The sequence below is a fragment of the Thalassophryne amazonica genome, chromosome 14, assembly GCF_902500255.1.
Source record: "Thalassophryne amazonica chromosome 14, fThaAma1.1, whole genome shotgun sequence".
NCBI lineage: Eukaryota > Metazoa > Chordata > Actinopteri > Batrachoidiformes > Batrachoididae > Thalassophryne > Thalassophryne amazonica.
The window spans coordinates 42,300,894-42,326,993 of record NC_047116.1 but is presented as its reverse complement, the minus strand read 5'-3'; the positions used below and the strand labels follow the sequence as shown (position 1 = coordinate 42,326,993).

At 41.6% G+C, this 26,100-nt stretch overlaps 1 protein-coding gene and 1 long non-coding RNA gene across 2 annotated transcripts in view; one reads left to right on the top strand and one right to left on the bottom strand.

Moving 5' to 3' along the window:
• Nucleotides 1-99: 99 nt before the first annotated feature.
• On the bottom strand, nucleotides 100-24,192 carry LOC117524173. Its single transcript, XR_004564729.1, has 3 exons — nucleotides 24,179-24,192; nucleotides 21,743-21,745; nucleotides 100-219 (listed from the first exon to the last, which is right to left on the bottom strand). It is a non-coding gene; the product is annotated as an uncharacterized LOC117524173 (long non-coding RNA).
• The window catches only part of LOC117524172 (E3 ubiquitin-protein ligase SH3RF3-like), a 377,095-nt gene continuing 368,258 nt past the window's right edge, over nucleotides 17,264-26,100 (top strand). Inside the window, 1 exon segment of the mRNA XM_034185923.1 lies at nucleotides 17,264-17,873. Within this exon segment, the coding sequence (XP_034041814.1) occupies nucleotides 17,466-17,873 (408 nt within the window). The 5' untranslated portion in view covers nucleotides 17,264-17,465.

The following is a 26,100-nucleotide window of genomic DNA, read 5'->3' as shown; positions in this document are numbered from 1 at the left end:
CAGGTAGGATTGTGGTGGATTAGCTCACCCAGTGGATTTATGGGATCTGTGTACATTTAAAGAAATGTCCAAAACTTGACTTCCCCAGCTGAAAAACAATTAGGATCTGTACACATATAAGAATACCCTCAGCTGTGGTACTGAACTGGCAGGATGCAGATGCAGGCAATTCCAGTTAAAATATTCATAGGATTTCATTAACCCAAGCTCAAAGTTTGGCTCCCAGAAGTAAAAAAGAAAAAAAACTTTTAGAATATGAAAACCAAAACTCTGTTGTGTGTGGGCCGCCAGAAGAGGAGGTACTGCTGGCCCACCACCAGTGGGCGCCCTGCCTGAAGTGCGGGCTTCAGGCACGAGAGGGCGCTGCCGCCACGGACACAGCCGGGGGTGACAGCTGTCACTCATTATCTCTTGACAGCTGTCACCCATCTACTCAACATCATCTCACTCCATAAAGACCAGACGTCATCTCCACCTCGTTGCCGAGATATCGTACTTCATTGGAGGTAATATACTCAGCCGTTTGTGTTTTACACATCAATCTGTATATTGTGAGTCTTTGCAGGAGTACCTGTTATCCTCTGCCTGCGGGAGCTGATTGAGTGCTGGACTGCACTCTTTTTCCCTGAGGAATCACTGCGGTACTCTGCTACATATTGAGTGAGAGGTGGAGGTGGCATTCCCACCGTTGTTGTTACGGGGTGTACACACACCCACACTTGACTGTCTTTGTTCTCGCCAGCAGTACCAGATCCGACAGTCGGGGACGGTGATCACCTGGGAATTCGGGACTTGGCGGCTCCAGTATTCACCGGGTTCGGTGGCGGCGGAAATCCTGTGGTTCCGGCTCTTCTCAGGACAGACGTCTTCTATCCTCGAGCCTGCCCACACGTCACCTTTGTGGATTGACTGTAATCATATTCTGAGATTGTCTGTGTGTTCGTTGTGCTCCTTCACAACATTAAATTGTTAATTTTTGGCTCATCTATTGACCGTTCATTTGCGCCCCCTGTTGTGGGTCCGTGTCACTACACTTTCACAACAAACTCAGCCTCAAAACTTTGTATCCACCACTTAAAACACTGGAAAGACGTGAGATCCTTTAAAATCTTTTCCCAGGTTGTTTTGTGTCTGTCCCAAGTATGTTGCTGAGAAAGCAACATATGTGCTAGTGCATGTACAGACCCCATACTGACTATATTCAGAATTTGATATAAAGGAATACCCTTGGTTTAATATTGATCATGGTGCAATATTTTGAATGCTGAGTGTTGCCACAGTTTCAAATGGTGTTGAAAGTTTTCTGTCACTAATTTGCTGTACAGACAAAAAGTTTTGGCATCATCCCCAGCCACACATTCTATCCATTCCTTAATTACAATTTACTTTCCTATTCTTTACATTTTGTAACATATGTGCCACATAGTTGGCATCATGTTTCTTCACATTGTAGCTTAACTAGTTAACTAATGTTGACATGAAAGTGTTATTCAGCAGGGGGCATTCACATCTATGGGATATTGCACTGCCAAAGCAAAATTGCTTTATCAATGGATATGGTGCATCAAAGTTAACCGCCATGTAATTGTTTCATCCTGGTTATGTGCTCCTTTAATTCCAAGATCATAGCATTTTTTTTGAGTGATTGCAAACCCAAACTGGCTGGGATGGACTAACCCACCCATGCACTTTTTTTTTCTGTACAGTCCTGATGTTGTCAGTCCCACCTCACAAATAAACACCTTATTTCAGATTTAAGAAAAAAGTCTGAAGGTATAAATCAGTTTGAGTCCTCTTTGTGTGATGTGGACAGCTGGTGCCTCCTGTTTGTGTTGGACTAAGGCTTGGACTTTAGTCTTCCTCATGTACTCCTCCTCCTCTCCCCCCGTTCCGGTGCCTTCTCTCAGCCACAGGAAGGGTGAGATAAAAGATGGGCTTTGAAAGCGCAGAGTCCTATAATTACTCTCTGTCTTTCCCCATCTCTCTTTTTCTCTTTTCTTCTGTCCCCTGTCAGGTACTTTTTCTCATTTTTTCTTCGTACTCTCCATCTGTCTTAGTTCATCTTCTTTCCCCCTTCCTCTTCTGTCCCCTCGCTGCCGTTTTAGATGCCCACTGATGTTGGTCCAGGGGTTTCCTGAGTGAAAAAGAGGATGAGAGGAGATTAGATGAGAAGGGGATAACAAGAACAGAGATGACATTTGATGAGAGAATGATAGCTGCCTTGTCAAGGAGCGGACAAAAACACAAATTAAGAAGAGCTGGTTTTTACCCCAATTGATGGGTTGACACAAAAACACATCAAGCTGACGTTATAATGAGATGGATGATGTTGAGACAACACGAGGCGATTAGTTCAAATATTATATCTGGTCAGAAGAAACAAAAAAGCGACAACATAGTAGCTGAGACACTACGAGGCATAATGTCACACACACCAACCCCATCTCTCACAAAGATGATGATGGCATCACGAAATGTGATTTAATCTATCAGTTTGTCACAGTTGTGACATGGCGGCGTTGGGGTTTTGTTAAGGTTAAAAATAGGGACTGAAACCTGACCGCATCATGAAAATGTGACGAATTTTCCCATTCCAGTGAATATGACCTTCACCCGAACGATGACCTCTTGTTGATCTTGCCAGGGCTACAGCTTTTTGGAATCCACTTAAATCTGGTTCAAAATCCAATTTGTTGACCATGACCACTGCCAAAATGAACATTTTAAAGACAACCTGTAGCCTGTTTTAATTGTATCCAATATTTCCATTTGTAATTGTACTGTATAAGATGGAAGTTTTGCACCTTTGTGAAATTATTTTTGGTAAAGTAAGTCAAACCTGGTGTCACATTTTGCCACATCCACCACACTGCGTCATGGATGGCAACCATCAAGGTAGACAATTGGTCCATCTCCACCTCTCAAAAGTAGATATCTATCTGCCGCCGCCAGGTGAAACACACACATTCCATTTGGTCCACAACACTGAAGTATCTATGTGCTGGGTCATCCCAAAGATTCGCACCATGTGCCCAGAATGTTGTAGCTGAGGCTTCTTCACGATGCAAGTTATACCCCTCATCTGAGACTCCCGAAGTAACCATCTAATTTAATTAATTCCTTTCATTTGACATGAAGTCACTGCAGTGGTACCTAAAGATTCCCCAAAGAAACCAAGTACCAGAGGCATCCACTTGTCACCTTAGGCCATTTAGTATCCAAGTCTCTCAACCATACAGTAAAACAAAGCTTGGAATTATGTCCATAATGTGGTAAATTTTGTCTTTCAGTCACATTAAGTTGTGCATACATCAAAGGTTTAATTTGCTGTGGGAATAATGAACATAACGTACCTCTTCTGATTTCCCCTCTGCGACTGAAAATGTACTTCAGGAAAACTCAGAAAATGTTTTCCTATTTCAATTTAGTAATAAAACACCCCAATGAAGCACTGGATTGTAATAATCATAATAAAGTCGTCAACATTTTACCAGAACCCACTCATGTTAAGGGCTTTGGTCATCCCCGTAATAATAATATAAACTGTAATCAAATAAACGGCGAGTGATTGAGTCCCTTGTTTTGCCTTGGCGAAAATAGAGAACACATTGTTTCATTCCATAGACACTTTGCCCTTGTTCATTTACCTCACTCACATCATCTGTGAGAACACACACACACACACCACATAACTACTCCTGAACAAAGCAAAGAGGAGGTTGTCATGGTGACTGCCGTGTCAGCTAACCTACTTTTACATGAACAAAAGACATGGGTCAATGAGGGAGACGTGTTTAACAATGTAAAGTCTATCAGCACAAGCACACACACGCGCATACATTCATTACATGTGATCATTATAACTGCTCCACTGAGACTTGAATAAAGGATCATTATCATCATTCAGGTTTGGGACTATGCGCTGGTACCACATTGCTGCCACATCCACCCCAGTACAGAACCAGTCTGGGTCCTAGATGGCAACCACCCACGCAGACATCGCTCTATCCCCTCTCGAAAGTAGCCATCTATCTTCCACAGCCAGGAGAAATGTGGGCGTCTCTTTTGAACTTTCCAGCCGCTGGGATCTTCAACACTGAGGCACCTGCACGCTGAAACACACACAGAAAAATACCCCACATAGTCAAAACGGTGAGGCCGACCTTTACTCATAATGTAAGTGATACTCCTCCCAAAGTCATTCCAGAAGTTCCTGAGGATCCTCTGAAGAGACCTACAATCAAAGACATCTAGCTGTTGGCTGAGGTCACTGATTAGTTCCAATTCTCACAACTATACAGTAAGAGAAGAAGCTCCAGGACCCTCAAGACTAGGACCTTTGTTCTTCTGCAGAGATATTAGATCATCAAACACCTCCCGCATCTGGACTGTGGGAGTAAATCTGCAGCTGGCTTCCAACTGATGGTAGCGCACTATGAAGGGAATGGTGGGAAGCTGTGTGAAGCTTCATCTCCTGTTAAGTAGAAACCACAGGAGAGCACCAAGGGTCTTACATTTGGCAGGTGGCAATGGGTGCTGTGCTGAGACATTGTTCAGTGTACTACGCTGCACAGATGTAAACCTAGCAGGACTATAGAAAAGCCTGAAAATCAGAAACTGACACAGAAGATAGTCTAGCAAGGGACAAAGTCTAAACTAACGAACTGAGTGGTGGGCCCACCTGATATCCTGGAAGTAGTGTCCGTGGCATCTTTAAGCAACATATGAACACCTGCAGAAAATTTACCTTCTCAGGAATAAAAGGAGCTCAATATGACATTATAGGGTGATATTATACCACAATAAAGCCAACAAAAGCACAAGATGTGCTCCAGGCTAAAGTGTGCCTTTGTCACGCAGACTCCCACCCACCCAATGACATTGCTTTTGGGTGGGTTTTAAAGTTAAAAGTTCTTCCTTGTACTTCTAAAAAAGACAAGCAGATAGAGGGGTTGGTGGTCCCCTCAGCTTTTTGTTAAACCATGGCAACAAGCATCTTATCTCTTAGATAAAAAAAAAAACAAAAAAACAATGGCATAGAGGGACAAACAGCTGTGTGGGACATACATTAAAAATCAGCTGATGACACAAGCTTTTGAATGTGTACTTTATGAATTCTAAATCAACAAAAGCACGTGCAAATGAAAACTAAACTTCCACATGTAAAGACAGATACTCTCATAAATAAAACTGATACTCAAATAATTAAACACAATATTATTTAATATGCAGGAGCGGGAAAGCAGTTGGTCCAGGTGACATTCCAGTGGAAGCATAGAAATGTCTTGGAGAGATGGCAGTGGAGTTTCTAACCAGATTGTTTAATAAAATCTTGGAAAGTGAGAGGATGCCTGTGATGAGTGAACATAATGTGTGCTGGTTCCTATTTTAAGAACAAAGGTGATGTGCAGAGCTGCAGTAACTACAGAGACATAAAGTTGATCATCCACAGGATGAAGCTATGGGAAAGAGGAGTAGAAGCGAGGCTTAGAAAACAGGTGAAGATCCGTGAGTAGCAATATGGTTTATGCAAAGAAAGAGCACTACAGATGCAATGTTTGTTGTGAGAATATTGATGGAGAAGTATAGAGAAGGCCAGAAGGAGTTACATTGTGAGTTTGGAGATTTAGAAAAAGCTTATGACAGAATGTGCCAAGAGAAGAGTTGTGGTATTGTATGAGGAAGTCTGGAGTGGCAGATAAGTATGTGAGGGTAGTGCAGGACATGTACAAGGATAGTGTGACAATGGTGAAATGTGCAGTAGGAATGAAGGACTCACTCAAGGTGGAGGTGGGATTACACCAAGGATCAGCTCTGAGTCCTTTTTTGTTCACAGTGGTGATGGACAGGTTGACAGATGAGATCAGACAGGAGTCTCCATTGACTGTGATGTTGCAGATTGACATTGTGATCTGCAGTGAGAGTAGAGGGCGGTTGAGTCTAGCCTCGAAAGGTGGAGATACGCTCTGGAGAACTGGGGAATGAAAATCAGTAGGTGCAAGACTGAGTACATGTGCGTGAATGAGAGGGAGCCCAGTGGAATAGTGTGGTTACAATGAGTCGAACTGCTGAAAGTAGATGAGTTTAAATCCTTGGGGTCAGTTGTCCAAAGTAATGGAGAGTGTGGTAGAGAGGTGAAGAAGAAAGTGCAGGCCGGGTGGAGTGGGTGGAGAAAGGTGGTAGCAGTGATTTGTGACTGAAGAATATCAGCAAGAGTGAAGGGGGAAGTTTACAAGACAGTAGTGAGACCAGCTATGTTGTTGTACGGCTTAGAGACGGTGAAATGCTATGCTCGGAATACAGGTTCTTTCTTGGACATGCACAAGAGATAAATTTCAAAGTGTTTGTTGGCATTTTAAAGCAACATTGGTGGAGTTACAATGAATGTGATATCACATAATGCGAATAAAAGAAGAAAGGGTCATAACAAATTAATATTGTGCACATCACATCATGTATGATCGCATCATTGTAGCACGAATGTGTGCAGGATTGTGTATAATGGCAGGATGCAGTGTGCATGTGTGCATCATTATCAGACAAATGCTCTTTTCCTGATGAGTCCTAAAGCTGCTAAAGCTTGATTCTCCAAAATGTCACACTTCTTTGACACATCTACAGACATTTTTAAACCTTGTGCACTTTTTCACCCTGCAAGTATCGACAGTTTGCAAGGAGCCCTGATGCCTTTGATGAAGTGGATTGTGGAGATTTTCACCCATAATCATTTCTGTTTGCTTCTCCCCGTCGTTCCCTTCAAATTCGGACCCGTTGACTGTGGAGAAGTGTATTAAGGAGATGAAATGCACCGGGCAGAAGACGTGTGGCAATGTTAGAGAGAGAGAGAACACAAATTTAGGGTTGTTGCCAGGACTGGTGGGCTGTTGCTGTGGTAAGCTGTTCACACACACATGCAGTGTCTGTGTGCATGTGCACACGATCGAGCACGGCTGAATTAGCAATGCAATGTTCTGCAGCCTCGTGAATACAAATGGAGAAATGAGAAATGGCGGGTCTCTGAAGATGAAAGATAAAGGCAGCTTCCACTCACAAATTTTAAAAAAAGGAAGCACTTCAGACTCATATTTTTTAGAAACTGTTTTATGCTCTTTTAAAAATCCCACATCTGTTCAATGAAGTGAAATAGACTGAGAAGGGGAGAAGGACCATTTTATTCCATCATTACTGCAGTAACGCTGATCTTCGTGCTAAGCTGGTGCAGAAGCTGGAATGTCAAAATTCAATGTGGATTTAAGATTTGTTCTGGTCATGAGTGGGAGCTCTGCATGTGTCATGCTTTCTTTGGATCTTGGATTCTGTTGAACTGTATTTATTGTGTGTTGAGCTGACAGAAAACAAAAACAAGAACAAAAAAAAAAACAAGAAAGATTCAATTTGTGCTGCTTTGATCAGCAGCCTGAAATATAACTCAAATTCTTTCACAAGAAGAGGCTTTGCATTCACCTTATGGCTTATATAACTATGCCTGATCCTTATGTGCATCACTATTCAGTCTGTAGACATGAAAAATTAAAGGCACTGGAAGGCTGATACATAACCTTCATGATCCGCTACATGTCTGAAAGGATGCTTTTGACTTCTTAGTGTGACTTCATTATGAAGTCATTCATACCTATCAATCAAATATTTTGTTGATATATATATATATATATATATACTGGCATCCGTCTGTCTGCGAGAGATGATGGAGTCGCGTCCAGTTTGTTTTTTGTTACAGCTGCAACACGCACATTGAAGTTTGTGATGACATTGCCACACATCTCAAGAGGGATGAAAAAGAAATTCGGAGAATCCCTCTTGAGATGTGTGGCAATGTCATCACAACTTCAATGTGCGTGTTGCAGGCTGTAATCCAAGAAAAGGAGCGTGGATTGAACATGTCATCAATTATTGACTGTGTGGAAAACAAGAGACAAAGTGGGAAACCTTTGGTATCAAATGTTAATTTGATGCTTCTGTTACAAGTCTGTAATTAAAATTTTTGAATAAGTTCTCATTTCAAAAACTTGTGTATGATCAAAAAGTCGTAATCATTTATGGCCCACCCCTGAGCTATATATATACGAGGTCTGTTAGAAAAGTATCCGACCTTATTATTTTTTTAAAAACCATATGGATTGAATCACGTGTGATTGCGTCAGACAAGCTTGAACCCTCGTGTGCATGCGTGAGTTTTTTTCATGCCTGTCGGTTGCTTCATTCGCCTGTGAGCAGGCTTTGAGTGAGGTGTGGTCTACCCCTCTCATCTATTTTTTATTGCGAATAAATGTCTGAATGATTTGGAGCTTTGCTGCATCAATTTTTTTCCAGAAACTGTGAGAGACCTCCAGGTGGACACCGTTCGAAAAATTAATATGGCTTTCAGGGACGATTTTATGGGGATTAAACAGATTACGGGGTGTTACTACTGCCGCCTTTAAGGACGGCCCACAACTGCTGAGAGCGCGGCACGCTCCCCAGCGCCGATGGACAGGCTGACACCCCACACAAACAACCAGATCATTTCCAACGTGAAAGCTTTGTTGATCCGGGACCTTGTCTTTCACAGAAAGGCAGAAGATGTGGACATCAGCACTTTTTCCAGCACCTTCCACTGTTACAGGAGTTTTTTCATGGAAACAAAAGCAGAGGGACGCGCCACGGAACCGTTCATTACGCGGGACAAAACCACCTCGGTGTTGGTCTTACAGGACAGCTTTCAGGTGGATTTCAGACGGATTCCGGTTGCTTTCCAGTCGTGTGAATATCCGATTGTGATTGTGCATGAGCTGGACATGCAAGAACATGTCCCGTGAGGCTTCATCACGGCGTTGCTTTGCACCGAGCCTGCTCACAGGCGAATGACGCAACCGACAGGCATGAAAAAACTCACGCATGCGCACGAGCGTTCAAGCTTGGCTGACGCAATCACACGTGATTCAAATCCATATGTTTTTTTTTTTAAATAATAAGGTTGGATACTTTTCCAACAGACCTCGTATATATATAAAAATGCTGTTGTCCGTAGAGCCTGATCAGAGTGTTTCAAATGCATTTCTCATGTCATGAACGTACTGAGATTACCCTATCATACCCATAATCACCTGGACACAGCATGTCCACACTAAAACCTTAAAAATTATCACATTACTTTAAAACTAAAACATATATCTGATATTTTCACTTTATAAAACTTCAGATGTGACATTAATTTAAATAGCTTGTCCAAAATTAGTTTGGTTAAAATTTGAACCATAAGTTAAACATGTATGCCTCTGGATGACTTGGGTGATATTGCCTGTGTATCAGTATGGGGTTAAAAGAAATGAGTTGTTTGTTTGTTTTTTTGGTGACCAGTTCTCCTTTGCCTGCAGAGGATAGAGCGGTTTCTTCTAGAAGCAGCTCTTCTCTGTTTTGCAGAGGGTATAAATACACATCAGCTACAAAACATTTAACAGGTGATTTTAAATTTTATAAATGTTTGTAGCGGTTCAGCTTTATTTACCACGTTATCGGTCTAAAAATTATCGGACAAAAATTTATCGCAAGATAATTAGTCCGATAATGGTTTCTAAAGTTATCTAAAAAGATAATCCGATAATGAAAACATTATCTTCGATAATTATCGATTATCAGAACTGTGCCCACCACTCTGTGTGTGTGTGTGTGTGTGTGTGTGTGTGTGTGTGTGTGTGTGTGTGTGTGTGTGTGTGTGTGTGTGTGTGTGTATATATATATATATATACACACAACAAAAATATAAACGCAACACTTTTGGTTTTGCTCCCATTTTGTATGAGATGAACCCAAAGATCTAAAACTTTTTCCACATACACAATATCACCATTTCCCTCAAATATTGTTCACAAACCAGTCTAAATCTGTGATAGTGAGCACTTCTCCTTTGCTGAGATAATCTATCCCACCTCACAGGTGTGCCATACCAAGATGCTGATTAGACACCATGATTAGTGCACAGGTGTGCCTTAGACTGTCCACAATAAAAGGCCACTCTGAAAGGTGCAGTTTTATCACACAGCACAATGCCACAGATGTTGCAAGATTTGAGGGAGCGTGCAATTGGCATGCTGACAGCAGGAATGTCAACCAGAGCTGTTGCTCGTGTATTGAATGTTCATTTCTCTACCATAAGCCATCTCCAAAGGCGTTTCAGAGAATTTGGCAGTACATCCAACCAGCCTCACAACCGCAGACCACGTGTAACCACACCAGCCCAGGACCTCCACATCCAGCATGTTCACCTCCAAGATCGTCTGAGACCAGCCACTCGGACAGCTGCTGAAACAATCGGTTTGCATAACCAAAGAATTTCTGCACAAACTGTCAGAAACAGTCTCTGGGAAGCTCATCTGCATGCTCGTCGTCCTCATCGGGGTCTCGACCTGACTCCAGTTCGTCGTCGTAACCGACTTGAGTGGGCAAATGCTCACATTCGCTGGCATTTGGCACATTGGAGATGTGTTCTCTTCACGGATGAATCCCGGTTCACACTGTCCAGGGCAGATGGCAGACAGCATGTGTGTCGTCGTGTGGGTGAGCGGTTTTCTGATGTCAATGTTGTGGATCGAGTGGCCCATGGTGGCGGTGGGGTTATGGTATGGGCAGGCATCTGTTATGGACGAAGAACACAGGTGCATTTTATTGATGGCATTTTGAATGCACAGAGATACCGTGACGAGATCCTGAGGCCCATTGTTGTGCCATACATCCAAGAACATCACCTCATGTTGCAGCAGGATAATGCACGGCCCCATGTTGCAAGGATCTGTACACAATTCTTAGAAGCTGAAAATGTCCCAGTTCTTGCATGGCCGGCATACTCACCGGACATGTCACCCATTGAGCATGTTTGGGATGCTCTGGACCGGCGTATACGACAGCGTGTACCAGTTCCTGCTAATATCCAGCAACTTCGCACAGCCATTGAAGAGGAGTGGACCAACATTCCACAGGCCACAATTGACAACCTGATCAACTCTATGCGAAGGAGATGTGTTGCACTGCATGAGGCAAATGGTGGTCACACCAGATACTGACTGGTATCCCCCCCCAATAAAACAAAACTGCACCTTTCAGAGTGGCCTTTTATTGTGGGCAGTCTAAGGCACACCTGTGCACTAATCATGGTGTCTAATCAGCATCTTGATATGGCACACCTGTGAGGTGGGATGGATTATCTCAGCAAAGGAGAAGTGCTCACTATCACAGATTTAGACTGGTTTGTGAACAATATTTGAGGGAAATGGTGATATTGTGTATGTGGAAAAAGTTTAGATCTTTGAGTTCATCTCATACAAAATGGGAGCAAAACCAAAAGTGTTGCATTTATATTTTTGTTGAGTGTGTATATATATATATATATATATATATATATATATATATATATTTTTTTTTTTTTTTTTTTTTTTTTTTTTCCAGCCATGTTTTCACTGACCTTTAACCAAACTCCTCCAAATTCGAATCAGCTCTAGATAAATATACAAGTGACATGCCTGCCAACTTTGAACCATTTAGGCTCTTTGGTTGTTCAGATCTATCCAAAAAAGTTGTTTTTGAACCATGTTTTCCTTGACCTTTCACCAAACTACTCAATCACCTCTAGATAACTATCCAAGTAATATTTCTACCAAATTTGCAGAAAATCCATCCAGCCATGTTTTTAGTATCTTGTTCACAGACACACAGGCCAGTGAAAACATCCCGCTCACCACTTCACCAACCTACAGGGTAACCGGGTACATTTGTTTTTGGACTTTGCACAATGCGCCACATCATACACCATCCACAAGCTTGTTTTTGAATAATAAACCTCCATTACATTTCTAAAATGTATTACACTTATTCAAATGTGATTCTTTACTATGTATTTCTTCAGTAGAGCAGAGAGGAGTCATTTCATTAGTGTCAAAGATCAAAACATTTATTTTTAGGTAAAATTATGTAGCTGAGACTGCTCTGTGGCTTCAGTGGTTGTGGAGCTACAGCGAGAGTTGATTTAACTGAGAGTAAAGATCTAAGAAGGTGTTCAGGATCAGTTTTAATGAAAACTGTGTGATTTCAGCTCAAATCTGCTGTCTACTCTCAGCGGTTACTGAGAGAGAGGAAGGTGTGATTTTGCTGGGGTCAGAGGTCAGAACAGACATTTGTGGTCATTACTGGGAAACACTTAATTGGAGCAAATAGAAATTTGAGGTTGCTGAGTAATTTAACACCATGAACTTCTCTTTGGCCTAATTGAGGTACAGCAATGGGGTTATTTCTGGTCATTTACAGAAAAATGTTTGGTTGGACCAAAACTTGGGACCTCTGGCTAATTTCAGCTTTAAAACTGTTCTGGAACCTCAGTGACAGCTGAGAAACCACAAGAGGTGATTTCATTGAATTCACTAGGATCAGAGATCAAAGACGTGTAGGGCGGTTTTCAATAAAAATCATGAACGGGATCAAATTGAACCTGGGCCTCAGTGATTTCAGCACTTCTAGCTGTTATCAAGAACCACTGGCCTAAGTGTTCCTTAGATACAGCATAGGGCCAGAGGTCAAAACAGGTGTTTCCCCTATTTTTTAGAAAAAACTTTTTATTGGAGCAAATGTAAACTTTGGGCTGAGTAATTTAATTTCCAAAAGCTGTTCTCTAACATCAGTGGTTCGGTTTTTTCCATCGCCAAGTAACACTTCAGTTTCTGACAAAGTTTTCCATTATGGTCAATATAAATGTGTGATGATTTAAAGACAAAATTTCACAGATATGACGGATTGCCCACCAGAAGCACAAATGGAAGAAAATGTTGTGCACAATGCACTTAAAAAAAAAAAAAATCCTCCATAAAGGTTGTGTAATGCCATACTTTAAATACTAGAACTGTCTGCGATCACTGAATCATACCACATTTTGGCTCAGAGCTGCACATGTTGTAAAAATAACACTGGCTCCTATTCATTCCATCTTCGTGGGTGGCAAAATAAAAAAAACAAGAAACACGCCCACCCCTAAACCAAGAAGGTGTCACTTTAATCTCACACACACACACACACACACACACACATTTGGCTTAATCAATTCCTCACCCCGTAGGGCTGAATGTGGGAGCAGAGCAGGTCCAAACAGGTGGGGAGACAGAACAAGGCCGCATCATAGCTGAAGTATGACGCGCACGCTAAAGCAGTTTCATTGATAAAACTCCTGCCTGACATTTTCACACACATAAACTCTGCTTATGACATCTGGGAATTCCAGTGGAAAACATGCTCACTGAAAAGTCCGAGTATTTATCCAATATATTTTCTTCCATTGTCGTTTAACTGCAAAATTTTTAACGCTCCTTCAATAATTGTACTTGTAAATGTGACATTATGATGCTTCAACAATGCATATGTGACATTTTTATATAAACATCATAATATCACTATGTTGATTTTCTCAAATAATAAGAAGCAAAATGATTTACTGCAACATTATAGTTGTGTTACAGCTAAAAGGCAAATTATCAAGTCAGTCTGGTGGAATTATTCAACTGCTGCAGCAAGAAGGAAGAAAAAAAACCCAGTGTGTGTTACTATATGTGACCACGCGGGGTCGCCACAAACCTTTATTTATATGCCCACATTTTTAGAAACAGACTTAACGGTGTTTGAAAAGGTTGTTCCAATGTGGCACATGTTGAGAAAGAAAATACTACAAAACAGATATTAAAGAAGGCAGACGTGAAGAATTTCAGGGAGTAAAAGAAAATCAGTTGTCACTAAAGTAGTTCAGAAGTAATTTCAGGTGATTTACACGCTGAATTGCAAAGTTTTATTTTTAAAACATCAAGCACACATCACCCGATCCACCAACCCACCTTGGGTTCTGGATGGCAACTACAGGTCCATCCGCAAATCCCAGAAGTCACAGCCAGGTGATGTGTGATCATCCCCTTTGGCCCTTTCCAGTCCTTGGGATCCTCAGTCAGCACTGAGGTACCTGCACGCTGGTTCATGCTCAGGGTACCACATACACAAAATGTCATAGCTGATGTTAGCTCACAGTGCAAGTGGTACATCTCTTCTGAGTCTCCGTAAGCAACCGAGACAAAGTCCTACAGAAGCCTTCAGGCCTATTGGACTAGTGCTTATCCCTGCATACTGGGGCATGAAGCGGATGAGAGTCTTCATCTTGCCCGACACGGGCTGGCAGTGCGATACAGGTTACTTTGCCAGTTAAGACTGGTACCTATTTACACCTGGGTCAACTGGGGTAATGCAGATGAGGTATCTTGACTAAATGTACACCGTAAATCAAACCCAGGAATAGTCATGGTAGTCATACCTCTATCCCAGAAAACCATCTGGTCTATACGTGCGACATAGACATAATGTAGCTGACATCACAATGTAAGACTAATCTGAGTTTCCTGATATAACTACTCATCTGCCATAAACTCATTCCAGCAGTAAATAAATAATAATAGTAAATGTCACCTCCCCACCCAAGTACCCAAGGATCCTCTGAAGAGACCTAGTACCAAAGACATCTAGTCGTCATCTTAGGTCCAAGACTCGCAGCCATACAGGACCCTAAAGGTCTCTTTCTCCTGCAAATGTGTGAATATTTATTTTCAAAGGTGACCAAAAATGGTCTGTGAGTGTGGGTTTCTTTTGTGTACAGACACATCTAGTTGTTTATCAAAAAAGCAGGGACAACTAATAGATACCATCACAGTATGCATTAAATTTTCAGCCACTAACATTAACCTGATACCCTCTTTGCAATGGACAGCATCAGCCTTATTGCCCATTACCAGGACAGGGCTTGGACAGCAAAACTGTAGATGAGTAGATGAGTGATTAAATTCATTTAGTCCAGCCAGACTGCGTAAACAATAACTTAAGAACAATAAGTGCTGTCAATGAATAACTGACCAGATTAGGACAGTATATAAATGAGGAGGAAACCTGTAGCATCTGTTGAACTTTGGACACACCACATTGATCAAAAAAGCAACTTGATTTGCCTATGTATTATCCCATAGACATGTCTGCCACCTGCTGGATGGTTATAGATGCTGGGATAAATTATTGAAAGTCGCGAAAAGTTGTGGTTGAACTCATGTATTTTGTCTGCCTCCGAAACACAGATGTTCGTCACTGCTTTCCACCCAGCTGACAAGCTAGCAAACTTGAAGAGAAACATGATGCACACCACCCATTTAACAAGCCAACAACTTCAGGAAGAAACATGATGCGCTGTGCCTAGTTAACAAGGCAGAAACTTGATGTGCGCCACCCAATTAAAAGACTAGCAACCTTGTGGAGAAACATGATGCATTCCAACTCATTAACAAGCGTGAGGAGATATATAATCTGCTCCACCCATTAAACAAGCTAGCAACTCTGGAAAGAAACATGATTCAGGCCACAACGTTAACAAGCTAGCTAACAACTTAGGGAGTTTGAGGTGACATAGGATGAGGTTCATCCAGTTGTCAAACTAGTGACAAGGATAAATTTGATGCACTCTGCCTAACTAACAAGTTAGCAATATCCAAGAGAAAAATGATGCGCTTCCCGTAGTTTAAAAACTAGCAACCACAGGGACACACATAATGCACACAGTCCAGTTAACAAGCTAACAATCTCTGGGAGAAACATGATGCACTCCACCCAGTTAATAAGACAGCAACCTTTTAACTATATGGGCAACTTTGGGGTGAAATATATATAATAACTATATAATATAAAATATAAAACTAGAATTAAAGAATGGATAGAATGTGTGCCTGGAGATAGTGCCAAAACTTTTTTTTCAGTACTGCAAATTGGTGATGGAAAACTCAAAACACTCAAATGAAATGGTTCAAAGCTTTTGAAACACCTATGTTTCGAATATTGTTCCAGAGTCTGTATCAAAATGAAGACATCATGATCTGTAATAAATGTGACCTCACTTCTCATTTCCACATACTGTGGCTGCACACTTCTAAGGCTGTAGTTGATGGGTCTATAAGGGTGTACTGGTGGCCATTTTGGACGCCATTTTGAATCTTAAACCCATGAATGAATTTAGTTTAGGCACAAATGAGTTTGCGGTGACTTGCAATGGTCTTCCCATTGAATCTCTGTGATATTTAAGTTGTTCATATGTTGTTTAAAGGTGTTTAAGTGAAAAACCCCATTTTGGCGGCCATCTTGGCTAACTGGCTTGAGGCCAGTTTTTATTTTTGGGAACATCCTGATTGTGTTTTGGGGTCATCTAAGGAACCTAAAAAAGTTGGTTTGCTTTAGTCCTGGGGGTGGATGTGCAAAGGTAGTGGTCGTAGCTCCCCTCATATAGTGAAGTGGATGATGTGTGCAGCTTTCTTTCCCCTCAGAAAAGAGGATGATAGGATATAGAATATCCTTCATGCCCTAAAACAATCCGATGAGTCATTGTGAGATTTTTTTTTTCAAGACAAAACCATTGTAAAAAAAAAAAAGAAAAAAAAAGGCAAAAGATAGTTTTTGGCTCCATTTGTACAATTGTAAATAAGTACTATTTAGAAGTATAAATAAATACTGAAAAATGACAGCTAAACTACGGGTTATAGATTACTTCAGGGTCCCATGATGCTTTGCACAAACAGCCATATTTTTCTTATTTTCTTATTTTTAATATTTTGTATAAAATATAAAAATAAAATGGCATTTTTTTCTTATGTTCTTATTATTTTTAGTATTTTATACAATATATAAAATAATAAGAAAATAAGAAAAAAATGCCGGTTTGTGTAAAGATTTGTCTGTTTTTTTCCTGGGGGGGGGGGCGCTTGGAGAGGGTCTTGCCCTGGGAGTAATTCAGTGTAGAACCGCCACTGACAACAGACAAAATTGGCCCAAATTAGCCTCTCGCACGCATTTCTGTGCACTGAACACTAGATGGCGCATATTACGGGCTTTATCCACACACGAAGCGTCAAGAAGATCAAGTTTCAAAACAAATGTTCCAAACAGTTCATTTGATTTGCGTCCTCTGGTGTTGAAACACATTAAAACAAGTGGGTTGAAGGAGGATCGCAGTGTTTTGTTTTGTTTTGTTTTTGGCTATTTAAAGGCGGCGCGCCCATTGAAGGTTTTTCAGAATATCTCGTTTCAGTTTATTGACAGGAAAGATGACAAAGGTGCAAAAATCCTCTGACAGAAGCACCAACCCTGCTCGCTGTCTCTCTCTCTCTCTCTCTCTCGTTATCACTCCTGTCTGCCGTGCGTGCGCTCATGACCTCACCACTGTCCCGCACAGCTGAGACGGGGAGGTCGCGCACGCTCACGCACACGGCGATCGGCCGCTCGTGCGCGCAGCAGCAGGAACTCGGTCGCGGGGAGTCCGTCGGTCCTCTCCTCCCCGCGCGCGATGTTCTGCGTCTCCGCTGGTTTTCCGCCGAACACCGACGCGTCTCCGCGGCGTGCCCGCCGACACTGAGGAAGCCCAGATGCTCGCCCTGTCCGCCGACATGATGGACGAGTCCTCGTCGCTGCTGGATCTGCTGGAGTGCTCGGTGTGCCTGGAGCGCCTGGACACCACGGCCAAGGTGCTGCCGTGCCAGCACACCTTCTGCCGCCGCTGCCTGGAGAACATCGTCAGCTCCCGGAACGAGCTCCGCTGTCCGGAGTGTCGCATCCTGGTAGACTGCGGGGTGGACGACCTGCCGGCCAACATCCTGCTGGTGCGCCTCCTGGACGGGATCAAGCAGCGGCCGCAGCGAGGAGGAGGAGGAGGAGGAGGACGGCAGTCTGTGGCAGGAGGTTCGCTGCAGGGGTACGCGTCCGGGATCTCCGCTTCTCCCCCGAGCAGCGCGATCAGAGAGCTGCCCGTGTCCACCAGGAGCTCCCCTGTCAAGGTTGGTCACCTCTTCACTCACACACACATTCTTCACTGACAAAACACACTGATTACAAGCTCTTGATACGCTTCAGAGGGTTCTTTTTGTTGTTGTTAAAGCGTCCAGCTGCGCCGTGTTCTCATAATCACCACTTTCACAGTCGTTGACGCTGAAGGGTTTCATGGGCGAAGCTATGGGGTGGGGTTGATTTTCTGGTTAAACCCATACAAAAACCAGCCCAGTCTCACGTTTTTTTCATCCTCCCATCATGGAATGATTCAAATTTTCGTGACTTTTTTTTAACTCACTATTACTAACCCTACTCCTACCAACCCTAACCTTAACCATAACATAACCCTACTTCTTCCCCTAAGCCTAACCTTAATCATAACCTAACCCTACTCCTTCCCCCAACCCTAACCTTAACTATAACCTAACCCTACTCCTTCCCCTAAGCCTAACTTTAACCATAACCTAACCCTACTCCTAACCCCCAACCCTAACCTTAACCATAACCTAACCCTACTCCTTCCCCCAACCCTAACCTTAACTATAACCTAACCCTACTCCTTCCCCTAAGCCTAACTTTAACCATAACCTAACCCTACTCCTAACCCCCAACCCTAACCTTAACCATAACCTAACCCTACTCCTTACCCTAACCTTAACCATAACCTAACCCTACTCCTTCCCCTAAGCCTAACCCATACATGTCTTTGAGGGTCCACCTGTATAACCAAGTGATAAAATCAACACAAAATCCTTATAACCTCCTAAATCGCACCAAAATCAGTTTTATTACAGTACACACAACCGCATAGCAGCATCACATAACTGGGGTTTTGTCCATATATTAATAACTAACACCAGGGATCTCCATGGGCTCTTTTATGGTGGAAATCCTCCACAATTAAATCCTCTTGCTCCACAGTAAAATTGCTTGCTGTCAATAAAATCAATGTCTACAAGTACATTGTAGGTATTTTGCACAAACTCAATATATTTCCCGTAAATATAGTGTCACACAGCTGTTCTATTTTTACAGAAACAAGAACTCACAGAGTAACAGATCACTGCTCCTAACAATCTTTGGCCCTACCATCTGAGACTGCTCTGCCCTACGATTGGATATTGGAAAACCATGTGACGGTGAACCAATTCCGATTGGACGCTCACATTGCGCACGTCATCACACAGCTTCTGTGAGGAGTACAAAGATGGTGGACGGCTGGCCGAAAGTCCGCGGAGTTAAGAAAAACAACAGTAAAAATAAAAATTTACAACAGAAAACCCTGAATATCCGTAAGACTTTATTTGTACGTCCATATGACTCTGAAACTCGGAAAAATCTGTATAATTTACGGACAATCCGTATAGGTTGACATGTATGCTAACCATAACCACCCTGACACCCCCCCCCCCCCGCTGTACTTTTAATTACGTGCACCCGTCATGAAATGAATTTGAATAAATTTGTGCTCCCATGACGAACATTTTACACTTTTTGTGACAATATGATGAACCAATAGATGAATGTATATTTCGTGCTGCTGAATCACGACATGCCGTGAGACTGGGTTGATGCTTGTTCTTTCCACAGACTGTGGGTTGGCGCATACTTTACACCGAGTGCCCTCTGGTGGCCATTTTTGGCCGATGAAAACATCACCAAGCTCAATACAAATGCATGCAATTTGATCACTTTTCAAAGGGGTCAGACTCGTCAATAAAGTCAATTTCTTGTACATTGGTTCATTTCAGGTCAGCTTGGTGTATCGATCTCATCGTTCCAGGCAGTGAGAGCTGTCGACTCGCTGTTGGAGACAAAACAAAACCGACTGATTTCAGTAGACAATCAATGCAGCCCGAGCGTGTTTTCATCGGGCAGCCAGTTGCGGAAGTATGAATTCTCACCTTTGGATTCGCCACTTTGCCAGAAGTGACGTTTCTCCGATCCAACCCATAGGGCGGCGCAGTCTCACTTGAACGCTGCGTGATTACACAAGTACAAAGTATTTTTTTTTTCCGGTTTCCAGTGGAGAAGGGAAGATGAGGCAGATAGATGGGAGACATCGTGTCAGTAAGTGTTAGCCTACACAGCTAACCAGCATAGCTCCGTTCTCTCACCTGCACAACCGCCTCGACACGTTTGAGCTCCGGTTCATAAACAAACTGCAACATGTCCACTTTCCACCACATCGTCACTTTTTTTTTTTTTTTTTTTTGTATTTTCAAATTTTTTGTGTGTAATTTGCTCCAAAAATGGTGTGTTTCTGACCCCAGGAGTAGAGAAATGACATCATATGTGCCATATTTTACCCCTTTAGTGCCCACCCTCAAACGAGACTCCGGTGCCCAATTACCTGACAATATTCAATCATTGCCCCTAGAGGAGTTTAAGCCTGATGTTGCTTCAACTCTCCTGGCATCGTAGTCATAGATTTAATCTTTTTAGCCATTTTCAGTTTCTACATTTGTGATTTTAATTTTTCATTCTATGTATGTTTTCTTTTTTTTTAGATGACCGTAGGGTGTTGTTGCCACCTTTGGGTGGTCAGTGTGATGCCCACCAGCAGTTACTGAGGATAGCCATAGATGTAGTTGCTGTATAACAGTGATGGCAAAAACATGATGCTTTGAAGCTCTGAGCCATTTAAACAAGGAGCTCAAAATGATACAACTTCTGAATGCTTATGTTCGATGTGTTTTTACAAGTCTAAAGCAGAATTGTTACTGCACAAGACTTCCAGAAATGTGGTCGAGAAGAAGTGTTCAAATTTCCAAACATTTTATATATCTTTTAAAAAAATTCTACCTTAACCCTCCAACGTACCCGCACTCATGTAGGATTGGCGGCAGTTTGATTTACGCTTTTATCACCTATGGTCATGAAATGATACAAGCGGTGGAAATGAAATTCAACTGTCAGGTATCTGGACTTATGCTCAGGGACTTGGTGAGAAGCTTGAATATGTGAGAGGGACTCGGAGTAGATCTGTTTCTTCACATTGAAGGGAGCCAGCTGAGGTGGTTCAGGCATCTGGTGAGGACGCCCCCTGGTCATCTTAGGGAGGTTTTCCAGTCACATCCAACTGGGAGACCCACTTATATTTCCCATCTGGGTTGGAAACACCTCAGGCTCCCCCAAGAAGGAGTTACAGGACTTGGTTTAGGATAGGGAAGTGTGGGATGAGCTGCTTGGTTTTTTGCCAGTGTGACCCGGATAATCATCAGAAAATGGATGAATGGATACATTAACCCAGACTCTCATTCTGATCTTAACTTTAAAAGAATTAAGATACATTTTTTGGAAAGTTGCTACACAGCTAAGACAGGCCTTGTTCTGACACTGGAAATAACAGTCATACACACTAGTAAAAAGGAAAAAAATTAAAATCCCCACTTCGTCCCAGTGTGAAAACTGCACATTTCACTTGAATGAATGAATGATGTCTGGAGTGGCGGCGAAAATAGGGCCACAAATCTTGACCCGTACACCTGCATTTTGCGCGAGAGCCACTAACATACCGCGCTTCACACGCAAAAGTCAAGCGGCACTGGCATGGTCTTTGCAGGTGCAAGAATTTGCATTCGAATGCCATGCAACACTCTCGCGGATGGTGAGCGCCACTGGCCTGGCAAAAATAATCACGTTTGCACACACAGTGCTCAGGATGGCTGTGGAATAATATATTCATTATTATGTGAAAATTCCTCCAACTTTAGGCAGAAAACACTGTAAATAATAATAAAAAATATTATAATAAATAAATATGAATTATTAATAAATAATAATAATAATAATAAAACAAAGAAGAAACGTGTAGGCAGCACTCACAGACTTTCAGAATGATGTCCAGGAGCTCCGTCCCTCAACTTCCGTTGACGTTCTCACAAACAATAAAAATACATCCGAATCACCTCATCCACATTCTCCACACAGGTGCAGCCCCCTGCCCCTGCACACATTTGTGTCATCAATGGCCAGGCAGCATTAGCCTTATTGAGGAAAACCGCAAAAAGAAACCAGCAGACCAGACTCAGTGGGGTGACCATCTGCTGTGGTTGTTCTTACAAGTAAAACTAGAAGCACTCAGAGAGTGCAAACCTCCGCCAAGGCCATGGGGTCACTGACGCCATAACATCTACACGCCGTGGAATCATTGAACCTAAAAAAGTCTAACAATGATGTTTGCTCAGTAGTAAAAAAAAGTTTCATCTGCGGTGACTGGATAGCATGTATCCTTAGCGCTTGGCATCACAGTTTATTGCAACTTGCACCTTTCCCAGAAGCTACTGTCATCTGAGCACTGATATTGATATATTTAAGGTTTCAGAAAGTGATTCGCTCTTTCAAAACTCACAAAACACAGTGACAGTTGCTTTAGAAAATGATCAAGTCTATAGCTTCAGGAAGCGATTGGTGTTCCATAAACCCCGAAGCAACACATTGCACAATTGCTTTTGAAAATTATACTGTTTTAAATAGCTTGAAGCATTAAAAACATTGCTTCAAAAACATATTCACAATTTCAAAACATTGGAAACATTAATTTAGTCAGTTGTTGCAGAACAGGACTTGCTGTCTTGAAACACTAAAAGCTACATTAAAGAGCTGCTTTGGAAAATGACTTGATGATGTGAAATGCTCAAAAGACCAACTGAATCAACAGCTTCAGAAAGTGAACAGTTTAGGGCATTTAAAACACTACATGACACACATTCTCCCGAGAATTATTATGCTTCAAAACACATGAAACTGTAAAATAAATAAATAAATAATTGCTTGTGAACATGATTTGCTGTTTCAAAACACTAAAAACCTGATATGAATAAATTGTTTCAGGGAAATGATTCACAATCTTAAAACACAAGACGTGAAACAGTGATTTCATCATATGATTCTTTGGGCCTGAAGAAATACAGTACATCCTGATACATATTGGATGGATGGATGGATGGATTATGGATGGATGGATAGCTTTATTATCATTGTCATTACAACGAGATTTCCACACTCACATTTCCACAGACAAACAGCAATTAATCCACAATTATTACTTGTTTACCGTAATAATGGCACACATCAGAATTAAGACAACACATATACATTTGACATTGTTTATGTGCACTAAACTCGAAACAGTCCGTTTTCCGTTTATGTGATGGGAGGCAGGAAGGGAGGTGAAGGGAAAAACGAGCATGCTTCAGTCTTTGTCCATGTGTAAGTCTGTCAGTTTATTGTCTTTGTGGGTTGAGATAAGAAGGAGCCAAATAATCTCACCAAGGCCTGAATAAATTCCTATTTTATATATTTATATTATTTTAATATTGTATCGTAATACTGTGTTATCTTCTTGTCATACAACGCTGTATGCTGTCTGATTGGCTGCCCAGAACCTTAAAGAAGAGTTGATTACATTCTGACGCATCTGATTAAAAATCTTTTGTCACGTTGTTTTTAATTTCAAGAACTGGCCTTATGATATCACAAACTCCCATAATCCCAGGTTTAAAATCCCTGCTCTGTTTAAAAAAGAAGGAAAGGAGAACACAACAAAAGCAAGTGATGAGTGCATTTTATCGTGAGCCCTGTGTCGTGATGTCAGCTGACTGCCACCTAGTGCTGAGCCCCAGGGATTTCTGGGAGAAGACTGTGAGGGCAACTGTCCAGATGGCTTCCTGCTGTTTGTGGAAGGTGGGGAGTGGTGTTTGCACACATCCAGCTGCTGAGTGTGTGAGGTTGAAGGAAATGTTCTGAACATTCATGCGGCGTAATTGATTGCAGCACAGACTGTTCGGTAACCGATGTGAAGTGAAAACAGCGTCCACAGATGAAATTACCAAGGAATTTCAGGAAAAGAAGGAAGAAGAATCTCTCTTTTACCCACATACATTGTTTTGTTGAAAAGGCTTTTCTGTCAACGGCATTCGTTTGTTCTTCATACCTGAACTCCTTTCACGAGTGATGGTGGTTGTTTGTTATGTGGGTTGTCGTAGTTCTATGAAGTGATGGAGGGATGGAGAGACGCCGATACAGACTGAGGTCACCTGTCTGTGTTGTTGCTCCTGTAGGATCAGATGCCTTCAGGCTGCAGCAGTGTGAGGTTTCACAGTGTGAAATAAATGGAGGATCTGTTTATTTACAGCACACAGTTCATCCGGAGCTTTGTCTTGTTGTTGTAAAGTGAGATGTACTGAGGAATGCCAGTGTAATGTGGATGTGAGAGACTGAAAAAAGGCAATTGTGACCAAAATTATTCTTTTTCCTTCAGCTGCTGTCTCTAACCTGCTCTATATAATCCTTCACTTATTCACTTTACAATGATATCCTATGCAGTAATGCAATAATGCTTTAATGGTCACATTTAACACATCATTATCACATTATTGTGATCTTCATAAGGTTGCATTATTATAGTTCTGCAGATGCATCGCACAAGAAAAATTGCTTTTATCCATAAAATTGCTGAACAGAAAATATCAAGGGGGCACCTGGAGAACTCCAAAATAACTCAAACTGCATTTTTCTAAACATTAAAATTTCATAGTGTAGCTGTTACTTGTTCTTGGATTTTTTTCTCTTCCCCAACTGCTCCCCTGAGGGGTATCTCGAGCAGATCATCTGTCTCAATCTCACATGGTCCTCGGTTTTTTTCTGTCTTGTAATCTGCATGTTTAGTTTGGCAAATTTTAAGTAAGCTGAATGCTCTTCTTGATGCAACCCTGCTCTTTTATCTGGGCTTACGACGGGCACTCAGAATGCGTTGGCTTATACATTGCATGTGGCTGAGTTATGTTCTTGTATTTTCTTAGGCTTTGGAAAAGTCTAGGAATGTATTGAATAAATAGATATAAAGATAGACACAGGCAGACAGATATGTGCCTGCCCCCCGTTAGTAACATGATAACTAAAAAATAAAATATAACACAATGCTGAAATACCCTCATCCATATGAGCATTACCTTTTTTTTATAATTTGCAGTTGTTAAATTAATAATTAAGAGCCTATTGTCTTACTTATAAATTGTACATGTGCATTAAAGCCCCTCTTATCAAGTAATCATAAATAATATTTATGTTTTAACGGTGTCTGCAGGAGGGCGTGCGTGTGCACATACATGCGATTTTGGAAAGCGCGGAAGTTAGCATGCACACTAATGTCAGCGAAATGGCTTGCAAATCACTTCAGTTATTAGGTTTCAAAAACATCATTTTCAGTTTTAGAAGTGTTAATTTCTCGCTAGCTTTTACATAATATATGATAAAGATGTTATATTTAGTAATTGAAGCAAATTTAGCAGCTAGCGACACCAGGAAATGACGTCACCACGCTAACGTCCACGATATCATACCATTAAAATCAGAACAGAATGTGACTTTTTAACATCTTAAAATACCTCTTAAAATAGGTCAAGTTTAGCCATCTTTGAACTTGTCCTTTGAATTTGCAAAATTACAATAAAAAAACAAATAAAATAAACTTATTTCCACATATCAATCTTGCTTATTTATTGTTGTCTTTGTATGGTGCATGCTTTTTTTATACTTTTATTAATTTTGAACACTTTAAGAAATGAATTTTGAACTGTTTTCTCAACAAAAGCGTGAGCTTTTTATTCCATCTCAGCACTGATGAGCACCATCGACTGCAATGCCGTGGATGTTATGGCAGTTCTCAGTTTCATGGACAGTGGGTACCGCCGGAACATTCAGGGCATCAATGACCAATGTTCCAGCGGTTCTCAGATTCATGGATAGTGGGTACCGCCAATGGTGGCACAAAAAACAACAAAATAGTCGTCTGATCAGAGAAATGAAGTGTTGTTTTGTTTGTTTCACAGCGTGTATGCTCTACAACTCACATAGTGTGGTCACAAGTCCACACTAGAGAAGGGGTTTTAATGAATGTAGCTGAAGAAGACTTATTAATTCGGTCTCTCTCTCAGCATAAATTAGGGAACAACCCTAATCTTAACGCATCTCCGGTAAAACTCAATTTGCGACCGTAAAATCCAGCATTAACGTCCGCAAATCATCAGACACAACGGGGTTATTCCCATTCTAATCCAATTCCATAGTTTGCACAGTTTATTTTTCTGTAAGTAATTTGCTCGGCGAAGCTTGCCGTAGTAACAACGTCGTCGCTCCAGCGCCATTATTGACATCTGCGTAGCAAAGCAGTCATTTGACAGTTTCAATTGTGAAACGGTCAAATATTTTGCCACCATCAAATCAATATTT